The sequence below is a fragment of the Podarcis melisellensis genome, assembly GCF_964234715.1.
Source record: "Podarcis melisellensis genome assembly, chromosome: 5".
Lineage (NCBI taxonomy): Eukaryota > Metazoa > Chordata > Lepidosauria > Squamata > Lacertidae > Podarcis > Podarcis melisellensis.
The window spans coordinates 736975-759692 of NC_138537.1; the positions used below are offsets into that span (position 1 = coordinate 736975).

A 22718-nucleotide genomic window follows, 5' to 3' on the forward strand; every position below is an offset into this window, starting at 1 on the left:
CCCGCAATGGGCAACCCAATGCCCACAGTGGGAATCCCGCAAACAGGACATGGAGGGTGTCAAGAAGAAGCCTTCAGCCATACGGGGCGCATTGAGACTGCAGGGCTCCAGGAAAGCGGCCTGGGTGCCCACACGGTTCTCTCAAAAAGGGAGAATGGATTTCCCAACGGACTTGAGCTAACCAGCTGCGGAGCTCTGCAAAGAGGCGTGCACCTCTGAATCCGCTCCAAGGACATGGCTAGCCTTCACACACTTGCCACTGTGGGCAATCCTTTGTGTAACCCTAAAATGAACCTATGACAGGCTTCCTCAACCTCGGCCCTCCAGATGTTTTTGGGCTACAACTCCCATGATCCCTAGCTAGCAGGACCAGTGGTCAGGGATGATGGGAGTTGTAGTCTCAAAACAGCTGGAGGGCCGAGGTTGAGGAAGCCTGATCTATGAGAATCGGGGGCGGGGGGGGGGGGAGAGAGAAGAAGATTCAGCCGAGGCACCCCTCTGCTTACGCACGTCAACCCCAAACGGTCTCACCTCCACGGCCTTGTTGGGCAGCTGTTTGTCTGTCCACTGCTTCAGCTTGATATCCACCGTGGTGTTGAAGGTGCCCGAGTTTGTGGTTTGTGCTGCCGGGAGGTAGATGTTTTCTATCACGTGCGTCGAGACCCTCTCCCACAAGGTCTTCTGAAGGATCTCTTCCCTAAGGGGGGGAGGGACAACCAGAGGTCACTTTGCATCCCCACAGGTGAGAGGCCCAGAGAGAGACCCAGGGGCAAAAAGAGGTTTGTTCCCCAGGAGAGACGCCCTCCTCCCCAAGCCCCCACAAGGGAGACCAGCAAGTAGTGGGATAGGCTGCGACCTTTCAGTTTTAAGCAGTTCTGGACTGGCTCAGTGCTGAGGGCCGTGATTTTGCTTTTCTGTGTTCATTTGGTTCTAGAACAGTGGTACCTCTGGTTGCGAACGGGATCCGTTCCAGAGGCCCATTCGCAACATGAAAAGAGCTCAACCCACAGTGGCGCGTCTGCACACACGTGGGTTGCGATTTGCCACTTCTGTGCATGCACATGACGCCATCTTGCGCTTCTGCGCATGCATGTGTGGCGAAACCTGGAAGTAAACCTTTCCGGTACTTCCAGGTCGCTGTGGGATGCAACCTGAAAGAACGTAACATGAAGCAAACGTAACATGAGGCATGACTGTATATGTGTGGCTGAGCGTTTTTTCAATTGCTCTGCAAGCGGGAATTCGGTTCCAGGGGGTCTGAGTATGGGCATTTTTGTCTATATGCACAACCAGTAGACAAAAATGTGCCGGTACATCTAGAAAAAGAGGTGTTGGTACTGCGTACCAACCAGAAAAAAGGACTGCGCACAACCCTTGGAACTGAACCCTCACATGACTTGAATTGATTAATTTTGGTCACAGACCAGTTCCAGTTCACATACATTATCAGGGAAGTCATAACACATGATAAGGATACATTTGAATTTCAATTGGGTATAACAGAAGCAATACAGATATAGCAGCAGTTAAAAATATATGTTAAATCTTAATCACTAAAATATAACCTAAAATTGTCATTTAAGGCCTTAGTCATTATAGTAGCACAGCTTGTTCCCTAAGTTTTATGGCAGTCGCACAGAATTTGGCCACCCTTAGCTTGATCTCTGGATCCTTGTTCTCTACCAGAGATTTCAGACACTGAAGTTCGGACCCATTTGGAGATTTTTTTATAGCAGGGATGATAAGTACCAAATGTATATCCCTGTAGAAACGACGGCATAACAAGACATGAGAGACAGTTTCTACCTCCATCAAGCCGCAGGGGCAGACTCGTTCCACATACGGTTTACCCTCGAATCTGCCCCGCAATAAGGCAGATGGCAGCACGTTGAATCTAGCGAGGGTGAATGACAGTCTGCATTTAGGTATTTGTAATTTTGACAGATATATTGCTGAGGTAAACCCTCTCCCATTATCTTTTACTGCTGGGTGTTTATTCATCTCACGCACGTGACATTGCAGTTCCACATCCCAAATTCGTTGGCGGATTATTGCTCCAGCTTTCTCATAACCCACAGCACCCTCACATGAGACGCCACCGTACTATACTGCATGGAGCCAAAGGATGAGAGCCTAGCCTGCTGGAAACCAGCTTGACTGCAGCTTGCTTCCCAAGGCAAACAGCAGCAGCAGCAGCAGATCCCTGCACTCCTCTCCTGTGATTTTGAGGATCATCCAGCAGGATCACTGGAAACCCTTTCTGCTCCTTCAGTTGCGTCTTAGCAAGGCCAGCTAAACTCCAGCCTTTGCTTGATTGCTACGGAGAGAGTCTCCCTTTTGTGCTAAGCTCAAAATTGCCAAGTGAGCCCAGATGGGTTCAGACTTGCTCTGCTCTTTAACAGTAGAGCAGGCAGCCAGGTTTTCAAACCTTGTAAGAGTTATTTATGAGAACTTAAAGGGAACTGAAGAATTTAAAGAAAAAGCAAAACCAAAAAAAAACCCCTTCTAAAAGCATGGATTACTATTGTGTTTGGCCAAATGATGGTTTACGTCAAGTTCTGGCCCAAAGCAAATTAATCCGTTCAGCGGATGCTGTTCCCGGAACGCGACACAATTCTGTTCATCCATCAAAGCCTGCAGGCCTGATCTGGCAGGAGAGGATCTAAAAGGCACTGCGCCAAACGCTCCACAAGGAACCGCCTGCCTGGGAGAAAAGAGTCTCCAGCGAGAAAACACTGTGTTGCTAAAACGGAATCAAAGAGGGTCAACTTCCTGGCGGTCCCCAGCCCTGAAGGCTGCGAAGGAGGACTGGGCCAGTGCTCCAGCAGAACTTCCTTGTGAAATGGCCGGAGGGGCTGCACATGCACACATAGCCCTGCAGCCCTGCCCAGGTCCTGGCCTGGTCTTTGCCCTAAAGGCCGGCGAAGGGAGCCAAACTGGGCAAAGGATGCACACAGACACAGCTTCCCATGCTGAATAGAGGCCTTTCGTAAAGTCCAACTTTTCAGGGCGCAGACTCTCCCTCTTTCCTTTTGGTTTTCATTTAAGTAAGGAGCAGAGTATTTATGGCCTTCTGCAAAGACTTGCTTTTGCCTATATTTAGAAAAGACTCTCCCCTCTCTGCTGGCTTCTATAACTCATGGACGAAGAACAGTCAGCAACAGACGCTAGGATTTCTCTTACGAGAGCAGCAAACTTGCCAGTCCTCCCCCAGCATGGCCAGGGGTTGCCAAAGTCAGACACGCAGAACCAATAAATGTTTTATAGGGAGAAAGGAGTGGATGGATCCCAGATGGGCTTTTCTGAGATATATGGCATCATCACAGGACCACGGAGAACGCAGGGCAGCCTATTTAAATCTTCGCACAACCTGCTCTATAAACCGAAAAGCCAGCGCAGAACGAAGAAGCAAAATGAAAATCTCCAACTAGTTACTGTACCAGTGCTTTGGTGTCACCTGGCTCAAGCTTATGACTTCATCGAGGATCTCGTTCTTTGCTTTTTCAAACAGTTCATTCTAGACAGAAAAACGAGAAGCATTTGTAGCCATTGAGACGCTTGCGATAAGTCAGACGGGTGAACGTACACAGACATGCTGTGCGGACTCAGAGCCCTGGGGCTATCAAGCTCCAGGATGGGCAAACGATAGGCTGCTCCTTCAATCAAACACAGAGACCGCTCAAGCAGCAGTTCTGATGTGTGGTTGAGCTGCTCAAGATGCCCCGATTCCCCTCCCAGGTCCAGTCCTCTCCCCTGCCCCCCACCAGCCCATGTGCGTCCCAGGACAAAAGCACAAAAAGCTACGTAGGGATACTGATCAACAGGTCTCCCTGAGGAAGCTACTCCATAACTGCAGCAGCAGTGCCAGCAAGACGGGGCTCCCAGCCCGGGTAAAAGACAGGCCGACCCTCTCCCATCAAAGCTCTCCCAAAAAGAGGACGGAGACCAGGGCCCCCTCTGGCTCTCAGCCAGGAAATGGACTTACCCGGTCAAGTTCTCGCAAGCGGGGGTAGTTATTCTTCCACTCAGTCTCCAGATTAAAGCGGGTTGCTATGGGGAGAAATTCAGGGGAAGGGAGGTCAAATCCGTGGCTAGTTTATCTGGAGCCAGAGATTCACCCTGAAAAGTGAGGGGGCAGCAGGCGACTCTGGCCCCTGCTCCCTTCGGCAGCAGCTCCTGCCCCACAAAGTCTCCCATGGGGACACGACTGAATGAGCTGCGCCAATTGTGGAAATTGGGGGGGGGGGAGGCGCCTTTCTATGCCTGGGGCCCATGCATACGGAAGGTGCCCCATGCCATTTTCACGCCTCCCCCTCAAGGGAGCCCGGGGGGGGCGCTGCCAGGGAAAGAAGGGGGCTGGAAAGTCAGTTTCCACCCATCCTCTTCTGCAGGTGAGATCCAACCCAGCTTTTCTTCTTATGTGGGGCTCTAAAACAGGGGTCAGCAAACGTTTCCAGCAGGGGGCAGGTTCACTGTGCCTCAGACTTTGTGGGGGGCTGGACTATTTTGGGGGGGGGGATGATGCAAGAGCATCACGAGCCCTGGGGCTGCTTACTTGTGTCTTGCGAGTGGGAGGGGATGGTGGCAGCAGCAGCAGCAGGATGATGAGCGGCACACAAAAGGGCTCCGGAGAGGGGCTGCTTAAAATGGTGCTCATCCAGCTCAGCCCAGCCCCCTTCCTCCTCTAGGCAGGGCGGGGAGAAGCCAGGAGGAGGGAGGGAGGATGCGCAGCCGATGCTGGCGTGTGAGGGAAAGAACACGCGCGCTGGCGACCCACGGGGCCCGGACTGTCCACAGGCCGGATCGAGAAAGCAATTGGGCCTGATCCGGCCCTTGGGCCTTAGTTTGCCTACCCGTGCTCTAGACAATGCATTTCCTCCCTGGATGCAGAACACTGCCCACGCCTGACGTTTCATCCAACTCTAACAATGCGCATGGCATGCTAAAGAACCAGGTTGGGAAACACGTCCCTTCCAACCCCCCAGCACACGTTTTGCCTTCGTACAGAGAGGCAAGCGCATTCCGACACGTGGATCCTGTCTGTCAATGGTGTGTCACTCGCAAACTGCTGCGCAGCTTAAAATGTTTGCAGAGCACAGATTTCTATTGATTGCATATAATTTATACACAAACTTCAAAGCAGTTTACAAAATCGGTAAAACAATAAAATTGTCTATAAGAAAAAATGCCCACCATTCAAAACTTTCAAAAAGCTAAAAGAGCAACAGACTAAGATTCCAACTTTTTTGGATAAGTCCAGAAAGCTGTTTCCAGTAAGACTCCTGAGGGGGGCCCAGCAATACTCCCCATATCCAGGGGAATCAGACCGCAGGACAAGAGAGGGACTCCTCAGTCCAAGGCTTCCTACAGATCTCTTGGAACTTTGAAGTGTCAGGCATAGCTCTAATGGCTTTAGCCCAAACGTAGCAGAGTTTTCCTGCACAGCGAAGAAGCTAGTTGAGGTGGAAATGACTAGACTCAGCTAGACTCAGCTAGACTCAGAATAACTATTTACAGGATTTATTAAAAGGGAAAATAAAACCAGCAGAGCTTCTGCATACAAAAACAAAGCAAAATAAATCCTTTCTCTCTCTCTCTCTCTCTCTCTCTCTCTCTCTCTTAACCATACACAGCACTTCTACTCCTAACACACCCCCACACAAACTGTGCTAGCATTCCTAGATAACAGAGTTGAGTGCTGGTCGTTAACCAATCAGAGTAAGTAGTTTCTAGGTCAAGCAGACCTTGGCTTTCTGCCAAGAGTCAATTGACACGGCCTTGAGTTAATTGTGTGAAGCCAGAATCTGCAAGTTTTCATGAGAATCAATTAACAGAAACTGAACAAGATCTGCCAGCGCAACCGGTACCTTTGAAAGCGTCCGCCTGCTGCTCCACAGACTCTCGCACCATTTTCCAAAAACAGTCCGACACGGCAAGGCTGAGGTTCCGCGTGGTCACCTGGTGGGCCTTCAGCATGCAGTTCCTGCAAAGGAGACGACAGCCACACAAACACTGGGGCGGATTTGCGAGACAGAGAACACCTTCCCCAACAAAAAAATTAAAGAAGCAAACACAGGGGAAAGGGGGAAAACGGGTAGTGGTGCTGGGGCGGGGGGAATCGCATTGTAGTCCACACCTCAAAATACACCAGAGTAGACAGTCCCATTTCACAAATGTTTGAAGTTTTATTGTTTATTATTATTATTCTGTTGGGAGCTGCCCATAGTGGCTGGGGAAACCCAACCAGATGGACGGGGTATAAATAATAAACATTATTATTATTATTATTATTATTATTATTATTATTATTATTATTATTACTCTTAGTAGTAGTAGTAGTTGTTGTGATTCCTGCATTGAAGGGGGTTCAACTAGGTCAGGGGTCAGCAAACTTTTTCAGCAGGGGGCCGGTCCACTGTCCCTCAGACCTTGTGGGGGGCCGGACTATATTTTTTTGGGGGGGGGGACTGAACAATTCCTATGCCCCACAAATAACCCAGAGATGCATTTTAAATAAAAGGACACATTCTACTCATGTAAAAACACGCAGATTCTCGGACCGTCCGTGGGTCGGACTGAGAAGGTGATTGGGCCGGATCCAGTCCCCGGGTCTTAGTTTGGCTACCCATGAACTAGGTGATCCTGGGTATCCAACTCTGCAATTCTATGGTTTTCCTCTGGAGCCAAGAGACTGTATAATTTCATTTAGGAAGGAGGACCTTGTGAGACATCAGAAACAGGGATCCACACATTGGGGGCTCCTTGCTGTTCCCCCAAGATGGAGAAGGGGCATATAGTCCCCCAGTTTCACTGTGCAAAGCTGGGGCTGATGCCCACCCCATGTCCCCCCATTAGCTCCAAACTGAGAGTCATCGTACGGTCCAGAGAAAGGAGGGCTGCTGACCACAGGGCGTGAATTTGAGAAGCCTGCCCAGAACTAACGGAAAGACGGGCAGAGCCCTGTGGCAGGATGCAACTTCTCAGCCAGAATGAAGCTACAGCCCTAAAGCACAAGGGCTGAGGACAAGGGAGCAGACACAGAAGGACCTGGCCCAGGGCTGGATCTTAAAGGAAAGCAGAGTCCGTTCACCTGCGGTTGTATCCAGCGGTAGCTTTGCATTAATGGAAATCATTTGTGCTCATGCAAAGGCCACGTGCCCCAATTTCTGCTGATCTTCCCACCTATTGAAGTTCTCCCACACTGTTACCAAGAGTCCCTGAACCCCAGGGGGCATCTTTCCGAGACACAAAGTGTTTTCCATTAACACAAAGCCATTGCTTGGATACAACCGTGTTAGGTTTTCCTAGGAATTATCTTCAGGTCCAAATCCCTCTGGGAATGTTGCACACAACCTCTGCATTTCTCCAGATCAGAGGCTGGGAGTTTCTGGATTATTCCCAAGGCATTTCCACTGGGCTCTCGCACAGGATTAACCCCGCACGTGACATTTCTGAGGGCTGAAAGGCGCCCATTTTGGGGACGAAAGCTTCCACAAGCTCATCAGGGAAGTCACGTGGAGTCGGAAAGTCTTTCAGGATGGCCCGTTCAAAGCAACCCCTCAGGCGATCACACTCTGCTTCTTGACAAACCATTTCAGCCTCTGTTTCACACAACCCACCCCCTAAAGCCTGCACTGCCCACTGGCACTAAAACCAGCAAGAGGCACTTCAAAAAGAAGAACAAATATTGGCATACTTGAGTAGTTTGGAGTTTTGGAAAAATTCCTCTTCGTACTCTTTAATAGATTCAATACTTTCACAGCTATTTCCTAGAGGCAGCCGGGTTGGGGGGCAGGGGGAGAGGGAGAGAGAGGGAAACAGTCAGCACGGTCCAGCATACGCACTGTGCCTCCACCCGCTGGCCCACTGCAAAGCTAGGATTACCTTTTCCTGTGACGACTGCAAAATACCCAAGTGCCTTCATTGGGAAGAGCTTGCCTTCAATTATCTGTTGGATCTGTGAAAATGGGAAAGCAGCAAAGCTGATCTCATAGGAGTTCTCAGCTTTCCTTTACTCAAACAGTGAAAGAAGATACAAAATAGGAAAAAGCGGCCAGCTTTTTTTGGGGGGGGGGGGCGTCCTAGCCTGACAAAAGCCATGAAAGCCAGTTCTGAATCAAGTTCTGGGGCTTTAAAAACCCTCTGCAACAGCCCAGCACTGATGCACGCTTTAACTATCTGCAGAGTGGTTTAAAAATAAGGAGCATGCTCTTTTGTAAAAGGAGCAATTATAACACTCTTACACAGACAAAAACCTGAGAACATTTAAATATTGAACATTTAAATATCTCCCAGGCAGCAACTTTTCTCGTAAGCTATAACTGTTTTTATCAAAGAAAAAGGAAGAAACCGTTCCACATACACACTCCTGGGGGGCTGGGGGAGCCCATAAAAGTTTGCTGACTTCAGAAAGCAAGCTTTCCTGGTGCTGCAGTCAGAGAAAAGCCTGGACAAAACCCTCGGCCTTCTCAGTTGTGGCCCCAACCCTCTGGGACTGCCCCCCCCCATGCTCAGCCCATTCAAAAGCAAGTGCAGTGGATTTTAAGCACCTCCCAGAGACTCACCTGTCTACAGGGGCCCTTTCTGGCTCGTGCATCACTGCGGTGATGTATTTTATGTCTGATATAGAAGTACAGTGGTGCCTCGCAAGACGAAATTAATTCGTTCCACAAGTTTTTTCTTCTTGCGAGTTTTTCGTCTTGCAAAGCACGGTTTCCCATAGGAATGCATTAAAAATCAATTAATGCGTTCCTATGGAGACCACTTGCCAGGCTGGCGGTGCGCAGAAGGGCTTTTCTCCCCACCGCAAGCCTTCAGGACAGGTACGGGAACAGAGGGAAAGGCGCACAGCGCTTCTCCTCTGTTCCCGGGGCTTGCGGTGGGAGGAGGGTTTTTCCTCCCCACCGCCAACATTCAGAACAGCGAAGCGCCTCCAAAACGGAAAACCCTTTCGTCTAGCGGGTTTTCCGTCTTGCGAGGCGTTCATCTTGCGGGGCACCACTGTAACTTTAAATTGTTATTTCATATAATTTTATGTAAACCATGTAGGGATTCTAAGTATTAAGAATTATAACATGACTAGAAAGAGACGCCGACTAATCATTAAGAAGAACTTTCTGACATTAAGGGCTGCTCAACAGTGGAATGGACTCCCTTAGAAGGTTGTGGACTCTTTTCAACAGAGGCTGGATGGCCATCTCTCACGGGTTGTTTAGTTGTGATTCCTGCTTTGCATAAGTTTTGACTAGATGACCCCTGGAGTCGCTTTCTATAAATATTTTCGATCAATTAAATCAATCCGGAAGCAAAAATCAGAGTCACGCAGTGTCTGCAGAGCAAACCTGAAACCTTTGAGAACAGAAGCCATCTAATGACACCCAACAGCTCTGGGAATCAAGTTGTCAAAATAAGAAGTCCCTTTGGGATCTTCCAGCAGAAGTCTCTCTCCCTGCCCTCCCCGGAGGCCCCGCCAGCATCTGCTGGACAAAATCATTCCTCCACACCCTCCTCTTCCTCACCCTGCTTGGACTGGCCACGTTTTTCTCGGCGAGGTCCACTTTTGTCAGAACAAAGATTGTCCTCTTGCCCTGAGGGTCCATTTGGCTGACCAAGTCGGTGACGATGCTGCGCTCGGCGTCCACAGACCCATCTGGAAACCAAGCAGATTGGCATAACCTCGCAGAACATGCAAAGCGTTTTCAGCAACGAGGCAGGAGCTGAACAACTCATTTGAAGTCGAAATAAATAAAATGTGGTCCAGTAGCACCTCAGAGACCAACTAAGTTTGTTCTAGGAATAAGCTTTCGTGTGCATGCACACTTCTTCAGATACACTGAAACAGAAGTCACCAGACCCTTATACAGTGGCACCTCTGGATGCAAACGGGATCCGTTCCGGAGCCCCATTTGCATCCTGAAGCGAACACAACCCGCGTTTGCACTTGCGCGGGTTGCGATTTGCCGCTTCTGCGCATGCGTGTGACGTCATTTTGAGTGTCTGCGCATGCGTGAGCGGCGAAACCCAGAAGTAATGCGTTCCGTTACTTCCGGGTCACCGCGGAGCGCAACCGAAAACGCTCAACCTGAAGCAACTTTAACTCGAGGTATGACTGTATATAGTGGGAGGGTGGGGTGGGGTTTTTCTCAGAACGGTAGTAGGAGATGGGTGATTGGCTCAATGGGTATGGTCAGTGGCGTAGCGTGAGTTGTCAGCACCCGGGGCAAGGCAAGTAATTTGCGCCCCCTAACCCGTGGATGTGCCCTAACCCCAGATGTTGTGCCTGGTGCGGCCGGCCCCCCCTGCACCCCCCACGCTACGCCACTGGGTATGGTAAACCTGTAAACAGTCTTTAACAGCCGTCAACAGGTTTACAAACTTTGTTGGTCTCTAAGGTGCTACCGGACAATTTTTAATTTTTAAAATTTATTTCGACTGCTTCAGACCGACATGGCTACCTACCTGAATCTAAACTCATTTGAAGGTAAGAGCTAAACCCAGAACATGCCTAGTGGCTCAAGTTGGGGTCCCAGAAAGCACAACTGATTAAAAGAGTCCCAAAGCAAGAAAAAAGAGGCGGCCAGCTAATTCCATCCCTCTGCCCTCCCTGCCCTCCACAACCCCAACCACAAAGAAGGTCTGTGCCCACAAATAATTCTCCCAAGAACCAGAGGGAACGACGGGTGACATTGCAGGGATTCATTAACCAAGACACAAGGACATTTCAGTTGCTCTCCAACCTCCTCCTTTACCTTGAATGCAAAGGATGATGGCGTTGGGATTCTGCATGTAGGCTTTGCTGATGCTGAAGATCGTCTCCTTTGTGTCTGGGGCCATCCCTGACGTCACCGTCTGGGGAAAGAGGGCAGGAAGGGCAGGAAAAGAGCAACAGGTGATGTCAAAGAACTGGGAGGAAGCAGATGGATCAGATATCCCTGGCAGGTGCAGGCCCAGCTTTTTTAAAAAAGCTATCCTTGGAAAGAGGTTCAACAGCATCTCTCGGCAGCTGATTTCAAGAACTGCTCTCAAGTTCTTGAAGGCGGTAAGACAATAAGAGCTGCCCTAACATTATGATATGTATGTGAGAGAAAAAGTGTTATCTATAAATATGAGCCAAGCATTTCCCCACCTCCCTGTGGTTACTAGGAGAAATTGGGGCCAACCAGGCAGCTGATGATAGTGGAAGAACACATCTATAGTTTATAGTTTTCCAGTGTCCAGGACAGCTGTCTCCCAGCTCCATCTGGTACGCAGGCTGAGACCCTCCCTGCCCACAGACTGACTCACCAGAGTGGTGCATGCTCTGGTTATCTTCTGCTTGGACTTCTGCAACTAGAAGGTGACTTGGAAACTGCAACTAATCCAGAATGTGGCAGCTAGACTGGTGACTGGGAGCGGGCACCGAGACCATATAACGCTGGTCCTGAGAGACCTGCATTGGCTCCCAGGACGTTTCCAAGCACAATTCAAAGTGCTGGTGCTGACCTTTAAAGCCCTAAATGGCCTCAGCCCAGTATACCTGAAGGAGTGTCTCCACCCCCATCGTTCTGCCTGGACACTGAGGTCCAGTGCTGAGGGCCTTCTGGCGGTTCCTTCACTGCGAGAAGCGAAGTTACAGGGAACCAGACAGAGGGCCTTCTCGGTGGTGGCGCCTGTCCCGTGGAATGCCCTCCCATCAGATGTCAAGGAAAGAAACAACTATATGACTTTCAGAAGACATCTGAGGGCAGCCCCGTTTAGGGATGCTTTCAATATCTGAGGAATCATTGTATTTTAATATTCTGCTCAAAGCCGGCCAGAGTGGCTTGGGAAACTTAGCCAGATGGGCGGGTGATAAATAATAATAATAAATGTATTTTTATTTTTATTATTACTACTATTATTACTATTACTATTATTATTATTATTATTAAATCACAATTAGTAATAAGGCTGGGAAAGGAGTGTACGGATGATAAAACAAATCATATCAAAACTAAACGCAAAAAAAGATTGCAAAAAAATTCCACCTCCCACCAACCTTCCTGTAAAGACATGTTCACTCTGCACCAAAATTCAGTTAACCACGTTGTCAGGTGGGCGATTCCAAAGTGAAGGCGCCACCACTGAGAAGCCTCTGCCTGAAGTCCCAGGTGGACCCAGGAGCCTGGGAAAAGTCCCCCGCAGCCCATCTCAAAGGAACGGGGAGGATCAGAGGAGGAGAAGCATCATCTACTCACGCTAATGACGCCTGGCAAATCCACCAGCACCATCCTTTGCAGGCCAGGACCCTTAACGCTGAGGGAGATGGTCTGCAGAAGGAAACAAGGAAGAGCGGTTTCCACGTCAGGGAGCCTCCTTTGTAAAGAAAAATACTAGGTAGAAAACAATGCTCAGGGCGCCCCCCAAGGAATTTCTGGTTGGGGAGCCAAGGGAGCTCTGGGACCAGCGGAAAGAAGTCAGCAGCCAGGCCTCACCTCAGTGCTGACGGTGCAGCCATCACTCACGCTCTTCCTCATCCTGATCTCAATCTCATTCCTCAAGGCTGCCAGCTGTTTAAACACAATCAGAGGTCACAAGCAGAAACCAGGCACAGCGAGAAAATTTAAGGACTATTTGAATAAATGTTGTAATATAAAAAATTAGAAATGACTTGAAAGAAACAAACAGGCCTAGGATTAAACTAAGTTATAATTAAATAAATGGGATTCAGAATGTTAAAAAAAGTGAATAAGATGGACTATAACTGGAAACTGTTTTAGTTTAATAATGATATTGGAAAGCTGTTACTTTTAACTACAAGGAAACTCAGAAGGGAGGGACTTGAGGAAGTCAACCAAGATGTTTAAAAGGTTGGATTTGTGAAGAATTAAGTTTCTTGTTATTGTTTATCTGTTTATTGTTCCTTCCCCCCCTTCTTTCTTTCTGTTTTTGTGTATCATTCTGCTTTGTGGCTTGTGTTATCATTGTGGAAAATCTAATAAAAATCTATAAAAAAAGAAAGAAAGAAACCAGGCATAGCACCATTTCAACAGGTGTCCAGTTCTATTTTCTTCATTTTAACAGGGAAAGGAATGTTCAAGACACATGTCTATCTCGCCCCCAATGAAAGTGATCAATGCAAACCATTTCCACGGCTGCAAAAAGTTATTCTTCCAACTTACATCCTCCTCCTTGGCCAGATCAAACTCTCGAGAGCTGTCCTTGAACATGGCCACATGGTGGGGACCTTCGCTGAGGGTGACCTAGTGGACCAAGGGAGAAACAGCAGCAGGTAGCAATTAACGCAAAAACCCTTGGAGCCAGTTTCACGAGAGCCACACAAGGAGGGTGACGGATGCCTTTTGTGCCTCCAACACTTGCTAAATTCAGTGTTCTCACCTTAACGGGCGAACGAGTCATCATTTCCCCAGAGCCTCGAGGGAAGATCCGGGCTTGAGCGATCATCTCCAGCACACTGGTTTTGCCAGCGCTCTGATCTCCAACCACTACAACCTTAAAGGGAAACATTGGAATCACCAGCTTTTAACCAAAACTCATGGGCCACCCACCCTCGACCCGTGACAAAGGGCACTTTTTACCAGGCTACCCCAGATTAAATATCAGGAATTGGCTTCCTTAGTTGTTTGTACCTACAGGACCGCCTCTCCTGGCATGCCCCGTGGAGGACCTTAAGGTCCACAAATAACAACACTTTGGAGGTCCCAAGCAGTCTCAGCTAGGGCCAGGGCCTTTTCAGTACTGGCCCCGACTTGGTGGAACGCTCTGTCACAAGAGACTAGGGCCCGCAGGACTCGACATCTTTCCGCAGGGCCTGCAAGACAAGAGCTGTTTTGCCTGGCCTTTGGTTTGGGACTCAGTCTGACCCTTATGTTTCCCTCCCCTTATGGTCTTGATTTATCAGCTACTTTAAAATGAGGCTGCATTTTAAATTGCATTTTAACCTGTATTTAAAATTAGGGCCCCCCTCTCTTTCCCCCCTATTATGTTTTTACTATGATTTTATTGGTGTTAGCCACCCTGAGCCTGGCTCTGGCCGGGGAGGGTGGGGTATAAATAATTTTTATTATTGTTGTTGTTGTTGTTGGGGGGGAAAGCTTTTTAGAAGATCCCATTGTATTTATTTATAGAAAACGTAGAAACTAGTTACTTTTTACTTAAGATGTCCCCAAATCGAGCAAAACGTTGCCCATCTACTGTTAAAAAACAACAACACATGTGGCTGAACTGGAGGGCATTAAGCTATGCCAGCCTTTATTGCAAATGTGAAATGGTTGAACACTGATTGCTAACTTACCCGAGGTAAATGATCATGGGTATTATAGCTGGCATCGTAATCCGACAGAGTATCCAGGACTTCAGAATACATGTCAATCAAAGATTTCTAAGAACCAAAGAATGAAAGAAAGAAAGCTAATTTGAACGGTGCCCAAAGCATCAGAAAGGCTTCTGGTAGCACCGAAAACCAAGTGTCTGTTTGCTCTCCTATCCCTGCAGCTTAATCTACGAGACCAATAATGGCAGGGCAGGCTGCGTCTTACACTGGAACCAGGATAGGATCACAGAATCCAAACTGGCATTTCCCTTAAGAAGGAGCACCAAGCACTCCAGGGAATGGCTTTATTTTTTTTTATTCACAAAAATTACTCCTGAAAGGGGTAAGCACAGATGAGCAAAGATGAAATAGAAGGCCCGTAACTGGGGAAACTGGGGAAGTTTTGTTCAAGTTTTGCATGCGGAGGGCGGGGGGGGGGGGGATACCTTCAGCTTCCTCTGGTGGATGCCTTTGTCATCTTTCTGCAAGACAATCTTCCTGAGCTCTTTGTTCTCCTTCTCTAAACGCTCAAGCATCCGTTGATATTTCAGCTGCAAAACAAGAATGAAACTTTGAAAACTGGGGGGGGGGGGTCAGGGTAAGAGGGGAGCATGAAGGCAAAGAGACTCAGTGCTAACAGGGCCCTGCTCTCTTGAACCAAATCTGCCCTAGCAGCATAGCTACATCACCACCATCATCAAATAAACGAATTGCTTAATGAAGAAGAGAAGAGGAGGAGTTTGGATTTGATATCCCGCTTTATCACTACCTTAAGGAGTCTCGAAGCGGCTCACAATCTCCTTTCCCTTCCTCCCCCACAACAAACCCTCTGTGAGGTGAGTGGGGCTGAGAGACTTCAGAGAAGTGGGATTGGCCCAAGGTCACCCAGCAGCTGCAGGTGGAGGAGCAGGGAAGTGAACCCGGTTCACCAGATTACGAGTCCACCGCTCCTAACCACTACACCACATTGGTTCTCTGACCTTATGAAATGTAATACAGTGGTGCCCCGCAAGACGAACGCCTTGCAAGACGAAAAACCCGCTAGACGAAAGGGTTTTCTGTTTTGGAGGCGCTTCGCAAGACGAATTTCCCTATGGGCTTGCTTCGCAAGAAGAAAGCCCATTGGGAAATCTCCGGGGACCTCTTTTAAATGCTAGCGGTGGGGAGCAAAGCCTTCCCCCCCTCTCCAGCCTTCAGAAGAGGTCCAGGAAGGCCGGCGGGGGCCGAAAGGCTTTGCTCCCCACCGCCAGCATTTTAAAAGCGGTCTGGGATAGTAGGGAAGCACTTCCCGCTATCCCGGATGGCTTTTGAAGGCAGGCGGGGGGAGCAAAGACTTTCGCCCCCCGCCGGCCTTCAGAAGAGGTCGGGGGACAGACTGTCCCCGGACCTGGTCTGAAGGCGGTTTCCATAGGAACGCATTAATTGATTTTTAATGCATTCCTATGGGAAACCGTGCTTCGCAAGACGAAAAACTTGCAAGACGAAAAGACTTGCGGAACGAATTAATTTAGTCTTGCGAGGCACCACTGTAGAACAAATTTGAATCAACTGATGAAATTCAACAGAAAGCATGGCATCCTTGGCTGAAATCATAAGTGCAGTCACTTAAGGAAGGATTCTGACTGGATTCAGCAGAAACAGACCAGGATTAAAACTGGGCTGATAGAATGGCAAAAATGGAAAAAGGAGGGGGGGGGGGATGAAAAAATTTTGGAAGGTCTTTTCAACTTGAATAATGGAATTTGCACACTCGCACAACATCATTTGGAGTCTGAAACGCCTCTTCTCTCAGGTCGCATCCCCATGAATGACACAAACGGGTGGCACACACACAGAGTTGTGCCATCCACCTTTTGTTTGTTTCACTTTTAAATAGTATACCCCCCCCCAAGTCCTTCAATATGGGGCCTGGTTGACATCAAAGCTCTGGAAGTTAATGAATTTGCCGTGAGTCAGACCCAATTCCTTTGTGTGAATTATGACTGTAACACCAGCAAGGCCACCCTACCTGAGTGCGCAGGAGTTCTTCTTGCAGCTGATCTACCTTTTCTTTGTCAGAAACCTGCAAGAGGCACAAGCATAAATGTCTTGGGATTATTTTATGTTCAGGAGACAAAGAAAGAACTCCAATCAAGTTTTCTTTGTCAAAGAGACAGAGAAAGAAACTCAGGTAGGAGAGAGAAGCATCTCTTTAATTCACACAACTTGAGATAATGGCTGGTACACTCACTCACCCCTTTAAAAAGAAAAGTCAACACTTCTTACTATCACCTTACAACCCCATAACCCTACTTGGCAAGGCAGCCTCAGGTGCTGCAGTCTTCGTTAAATCATCATTCTAGATGCCCCAAGCGCAGGGTTCTTTGCTGAAGCCCCTTGGAACTTGGCGGGTCTCCTATGTGCGCTGATGCCCAGCGGTGGGAGACATGTGCCAGGATAAGTAAAGACCCAGGAGTTTGGGAACAGCTTTTGGCTGCCAGGCTTTGCTCCATGAACTTCACAGACCACTAACGCCCCAGGGTCAACTGGGTCTTGCAGTGAACTGTTCTAGTGTGGCAAAGCCTTCTGTTCTACTCCGCATATGCAAAGAGATTTCTAGAGCTGGTTTTTATATATATAAAAAAAATGGCAGTCAAGGCCACAAACAACTTTGCTGTTGTCAAGATGGAAAAGTGCCTGGTTTGAAACATCCCAACTGCCACCCAGCACATGAGGACAGAGAAAGGACACTGATGTGAGTGGCTCTGGCTCCCACCAAGAGATGCTACACATGGCTAGCGACACGTTTCCCTGCAGATGGGCTGGAGGCCCAGCCACTCATCTCAAAGGCGGCCAGCACTTGCCAGCAGGCCTTAGGGCTGGCCGTTCTCCCAAGGGGCAGCCAGAAGCCCTCCTTTGAAACAGGAAGCAACTTATAACCACGATTTGAGCATGTAAAAGGTCCGGTCTTAATGACCAAGAAGAAACAAAAAACATGAACAGCTTCCACTGGCAACTAATAGGCTTGCCTGAGCACACTCAAACAAACCCGGAATGGGTGGATTTCCTGCTTCAAGAACTGTGTTTGTTAGGTGCATGAGAAAACTAACTGCCTAGTGAAAACTTGCACGTTTAATTTGCTCTCATATAATCTCTCTCTCACGCACACATGCATGGGCACACCTCTGAGCATGAATTTTTTTGGGGGGGGGGCGCTCCTTTTCCCTTTGGAATCTGAACACAAAGCAGAGATGGGCTCACACTGCCTTTTATTGAGCCGCCTACTTGTGACCCTGGAGCTTTCGCTTGCGTGTGTGTGTGTGTGTGTGTGTTACATGAAGGGACCTGACTTTTGTTTGACAACTTCTGAGAGAAGGAGCTGAAACTCTCCCATTCCAACTTATTTGCCAAACGCTGCAGGTGATAAAAGAAGCAGGCACACGCGCCCCAGAGAGGCTGGTGATGCACCTTTTTAGATGCTCAGGATGGAGGCAGTTGATTGTCCTTTACGAAAGCAAGGAAAGAAGCAGCCACCGACACGCCCATCAGACGTGCCATCTATTATCTAAATAGCGAGGGCTGGGGAGGGAAGCGGAGGTGTCTGGGGGTACCAGGAGCAGAGAGCAGGTATGGCACACAGCACAGGGGACAACTGCAAGATCCTGCTCGTTCCATCACTGCTTGTGCAGGACACGTGCTTTGTGCCTCGTGGCTGCTATCACATTTTCAGTAGCTCCTGCCAACACCATGGGCAGACTGGCCACAATCCACGGCTCTGCAGGGCTCTCCGATACACGCAGACCTCTATGCAACAGAGAACGTTTCTCCGTGCTGAAGCCAGAGCCAGCTTTGTACACACAGCGGGACATGCAAAGCTGTTCCCAACAGCCGAGCGAAAAGGCCAGCACACTCTCCCTGCACCAAAGCCAAGGAAAAGCCTGAGCAGACGCCACTATAGGGCAGAGTGGAAGAAGCAGGATTCTGAGGCACTGGTCCAAACGCAAGCAAGCCCAGGCGCTCCTGGTTTCTGAAGACATTTCTGCTTCTAGCAGTTCCCCATTTCGACAGCTGCTCCTCGACTTCACAGAATTTGGTCCCCACTTGCCAATAGTGTGTTGTGTCTATATTGGGCTCTGTTTCACGGGGCCATTGCTCAAATTTGCAGTTGCTCTACCATGAACGGATATCTGTCAACTCGCTCACAAGCAGAGGAGTTATGTCCCACATCGGTCATATAAACCAACAAGCCCATCGCAGCCCCTACTTAAAAGCTGCCCGAAGCAATTTCCCTACTCAAAATTATGATCAAGAAGAGTGCGAGGAGGACAGCTGTGCTGGATCGGAGCAAAAAGGGTCTCTCTTACTTCCAGCAGGGGCCAACCGGGTGCTTCCAGGGAGCTCATAAAGGCATCCAGCCTCCCCTTTGTTTCCAGCGCTGGGGATTCAGAGAGAGAGATAGGCAGGGACCGTCTCCCTTGATAGAGCCATTTGACAATGGGCCCTCCCTCTGCCATGGGTGCTGTAGCTGTGATTCCTGCACTGCATAAGCAGGGTGGATTTGATTTAAATCATGATTTAAATCACTAGTCAGTAAGACTTGATTTATATCATTTTTTACAGACTCATTTTTGCTGGTATAATCTTAATATTTACAAGCAGATGAAGGTTTCGTTTTTGGAATAATAAATTTTCAGAGTAGTTTTTACAATTATATCAAAAAGTACTGATTTGGTTATACTGTTAGAAATACATAGACAGATAATTATTAAATTACTGTGAGGTTAAATAACTGTTTATATTTGGACAAGTTTTCCGCTGTACGTTACTGGAAGGAGAAAATTAATCATTTCAATAACAATTTAAACAATTTGTTTAACTAAAACAATAACGTTATAGAATATGTACCCATGTTTGTTAACTGGTGTGGTTAAACAATTAAAAAAACACACAGCTTAGACTGAGTTTTAGCACACAATTAAAACTGAAAGCAAATCCTTATTTCCTGATGAATAGCCTTTGGACTATAATGTAACTTAAGTAGAAAACTATCTTTAGAAAGATTTTTCCTCCAAAAGCATTTTATTTTAAAAATCTGATTAATTTTTTTTATTAAAAAAATCCGATTTTTTTTAAAACCCATTGATTTTTAGCCACCCTGTGCCCGAGGTTGGGCTAGATGACCCTCAGTGTCCCTTTCAGCTCTATGAGGCTATGAATATTCAGGTAAAAGTTAGTAGAACAGGTTAGTGGGGTTCCAGAAACAAAATTAAGTGCAGATCTTTCCCACGGCGAACATCAGTTTTGATCACAGCATTAAAACCCCAGAAATCACCATGCTGAAAGACAGTGCTATGAGAAAACTTTCACAGACAAGGAACTGCTGCAAGATCGCTGCCAGGGCCCACAACCAGAGCCAAATGAAGGATTCATTGGTTGGCATCAAATCACAGCGTCCGATCAGGATGGATTGGATTAGATTAGAACCGATTTTGGGGAGGGGGAGTGCCTTTCAGTCATCACCTTTCGCTTCTGCTGGGAGGAGCCGGGGCCCAATTGGTCAGTGGCTCTGCGCGCCTCCTCCTCTTCGTGCTGCTGGATTTGCTGCTGCAAGAGAATGAGCTCGCCCAGAAGACCCTGCCGCAAGTTTACAACGAGGAGGAGAAGGGAGAAAAATATGGAGGTGAGGGGAGCGATAATGGTCAACCAAAGGGTGCAACACAAAGGCAGGCGGGGGCACGGAAAAGGGGGGTGCTCACACAGACACAACAAGAGAGGAACGGAAATCGAGGCGCCACAGCTGCTGCTTCCTAGGGACATTTAGGGCCCCCGCCAGATGTCTTTTTTATTGTGCATCCATGGCGATTCATGCTCACGATGCTATCAGGGAGGTTATACTGCTTCAGCTGCAATCGGCGCCTGTCCTGCAGTTTGCTGCGAAAAATGTCCTACTACTGCATCCACGACGCCCACAATGAAAGAGCAGCCTGGGGAGGCCCTCAGAATTAAAGTTACAGATGTTTTAAACAGTGTTGTCAAGACACAGGTGCTTTGAAGGGACAACTGTCACTGGAATGTAGGAAGCTGCTGCCTTGTGCCAACTCTGAGCATTGGTCCATCTAGTTTAGTATTGTCTACACAGACTGGCAGCAGCTCTCCAGGGCTTCAGGCAGAGGAGACACCCAGCCAAAATTGGAGATGCCAGAGATTAAACCTGGCAGATGCTCCGCCACTGAGCTCCAGCCTGTCCCCTTGTCCCCAGTGCTGCTTAGGGAAATAGGCAACATCCAAGCCACAAGAAAACGGGGGTTGTCTGAAGAGCTTTTTAAAACCCCAGAAGCCAAGAAGCTGTGGAATAACAAGGAAAGCGAATCTTTTCTTACTTGGGAAGATCATGCCTTCAGCATGAAACTGAAATACACACATCAACATACCAATTCAGCTATGCCACAAATGTGTGCAGATGCAACTGAGCAACTGACCCAATATTGCAAAAAAAGTAGTAATAATGTCATTTCTCTGAACTCTCTTAAACAGCCCCATGGCTAGAAAACTACTTTAGGGTGGGGACACAGCACACACATGCACAGACACAAGAAGGTACACATGAAATCAAAATGCACTCTCCTGGGAGATGCATTTTGCAAACACAAACACAACAGGCCTGGAACGAGAAGCCTTAAGAAACAAAGTTCACAGATCCTTGCTATACTCCCCAAAAAAGGTCAGTCGTGTTAGCAGTCTTCTACAACTAAGTGGGTCTGTATCTTGGCGACTGCTCTGAACGAGAACCTGCCTTCCATTAGGAGACCCTTGTTGACGAAAAAGAAGCCAAATGTCACAGCACCACACTGTTTTGTGCATGGCCCTCTCGTCAAATTCCATCACTGGCCACCTGCATCGGGAGGAGATCCAGGAGCAGCCTCCATTTCACTGGGCGGAAGGGGAGGGACAAACTCAAAGGAAGTGGAGCAGAGCAAGCAAGAGTGACTTGGGGGGTGGGCAGAGTCAAGGCTGCGGGTTTGTTCAAAGGACGCCGGTCAGTTAAGCAGCCTTCGTAAGGGAAGTGCTGGGGATCATGCGGCAGAACAGACCCAGGCAAGTGTTCCATTGAGGCGAATGTGCTATTCTTTTTTAAGCCGTATATGAACTGCCTACAGCCATATATAGCATCTCAGAGTCCAGCTCCAATTTGTTTTGGAAAGAACGCTTTTAATCTTCATGCTTGCAGGAGGTCTTTGCCAGCCTATTGGCCACTCCTGAAAATTCCCATAATGCTTAAGTTTGCTGCAAGCATCACACTAGTGAGAGACTTCTATGGTTCCTGGAGGAATTGATGCTTGCTCAAGGTCTCTTCTAAATTTCTCCCTGACTTTCTCTGCTTCTGTAGTGGAAAGTATCAGGCTCTCCTGAAAACTGGGAAACTACAGCAGTTGACCCGTGCAAACAGTTGTAGCGTGTAGACAGAAATGATGCAGTTTCACCTGTGAAAAACTGGTGATGCCACAGGAACAAATAAACAATTTTTAAGAGAAAAAGCAAGGTGCAGTGGGGGCTACAAAAAGGTAGAATGAAAACCGGCACAGCTTCTTGGCCACGTGACACCATCTCTCAGGCCTTTCAAAGTACTGGTGGCCTTATTTTAGCTGCAGGGCCAGAGAGAAGGCAAAGAGTGATCATTTTGGAACACAAACCCAAACGCAGTTTCCCACGGAGTACAATCCAGAAGGAGGTAGATGTGCCCTTGGGACTGCGATTCCTGCATTCCAGGGGGTTGGGTGAGATGATCCTTGGTGTGATGCTATGACCCAGCCATTCCCACCCAGATGAAACACAGTTTAGTTTCCCTAGGAAGCACTCGGCATTTCCCTTCGCCTTGGAAAGAAGAAAACGTCTCCACAATCTCTCTAGCAGCAAATTTAAGGGTCTCTACTCAACTACTGAGGGACGTGGGTGGCGCTGTGAGTTAAACCACGGAGCCTAGGACTTGTCAATCAGAAGGTCGGTAGTTTGAATCCCTGCGACGGGGTGAGCTCCCGTTGCTCGGTCCCTACTCCTGCCAACCTAGCAGTTTGAAAGCACATCAAAGTGCACATCAATAGGTACTGCTCCGGTGGGAAGGTAAATGGCGTTTCCGTGCGCTGCTCTGGTTCGCCAGAAGCGGCTCCGTCATGCTGGCCACATGACCCGGAAGCTGTACGCCGGCTCCCTCGGCCAATAAAGCGAGATGAGTGCCGCAACCCCAGAGTTGGCCACGACTGGACCTAATGGTCAGGGGTCCCTTTACTTTTACCTTTTACTCAACTACTTGGATAAGGCAAGTAGTTGCGATGACTGTTTACTATCTCTAATACTGGAGGCTGCCCAGCTCTAAATGGCACTTGCTGGGAATCACAAGGGCGTTGCTGCTGCCCTCGGGTCCTGCTTGGGGTATCCTGCCCTGGACACCTGG

At 48.4% G+C, this 22718-nt stretch overlaps 1 protein-coding gene across 5 annotated transcripts in view; it reads right to left on the reverse strand.

The window, feature by feature from the left end:
• OPA1 (OPA1 mitochondrial dynamin like GTPase) overlaps nucleotides 1-22718 on the reverse strand; it is a 56104-nt gene that overhangs the window by 22349 nt on the left and 11037 nt on the right. For 3 of the 5 annotated variants that reach the window (XM_081910847.1, XM_081910845.1, XM_081910846.1), the window contains 16 exons: nucleotides 19790-19903; nucleotides 16299-16352; nucleotides 14737-14841; nucleotides 14273-14359; nucleotides 13357-13470; nucleotides 13140-13220; nucleotides 12453-12527; nucleotides 12216-12287; nucleotides 10749-10848; nucleotides 9519-9649; nucleotides 7885-7957; nucleotides 7697-7769; nucleotides 5868-5983; nucleotides 3986-4050; nucleotides 3441-3517; nucleotides 532-697 (listed from right to left, as the gene is read on the reverse strand). In XM_081910847.1, coding sequence (XP_081766973.1) covers nucleotides 532-697; nucleotides 3441-3517; nucleotides 3986-4050; nucleotides 5868-5983; nucleotides 7697-7769; nucleotides 7885-7957; nucleotides 9519-9649; nucleotides 10749-10848; nucleotides 12216-12287; nucleotides 12453-12527; nucleotides 13140-13220; nucleotides 13357-13470; nucleotides 14273-14359; nucleotides 14737-14841; nucleotides 16299-16352; nucleotides 19790-19903 — 1503 coding nt within the window. The remainder of the gene's footprint in view (nucleotides 1-531; nucleotides 698-3440; nucleotides 3518-3985; nucleotides 4051-5867; nucleotides 5984-7696; nucleotides 7770-7884; nucleotides 7958-9518; nucleotides 9650-10748; nucleotides 10849-12215; nucleotides 12288-12452; nucleotides 12528-13139; nucleotides 13221-13356; nucleotides 13471-14272; nucleotides 14360-14736; nucleotides 14842-16298; nucleotides 16353-19789; nucleotides 19904-22718) is intronic. The other 2 variants (XM_081910849.1, XM_081910848.1) reach the window with 1 other exon arrangement.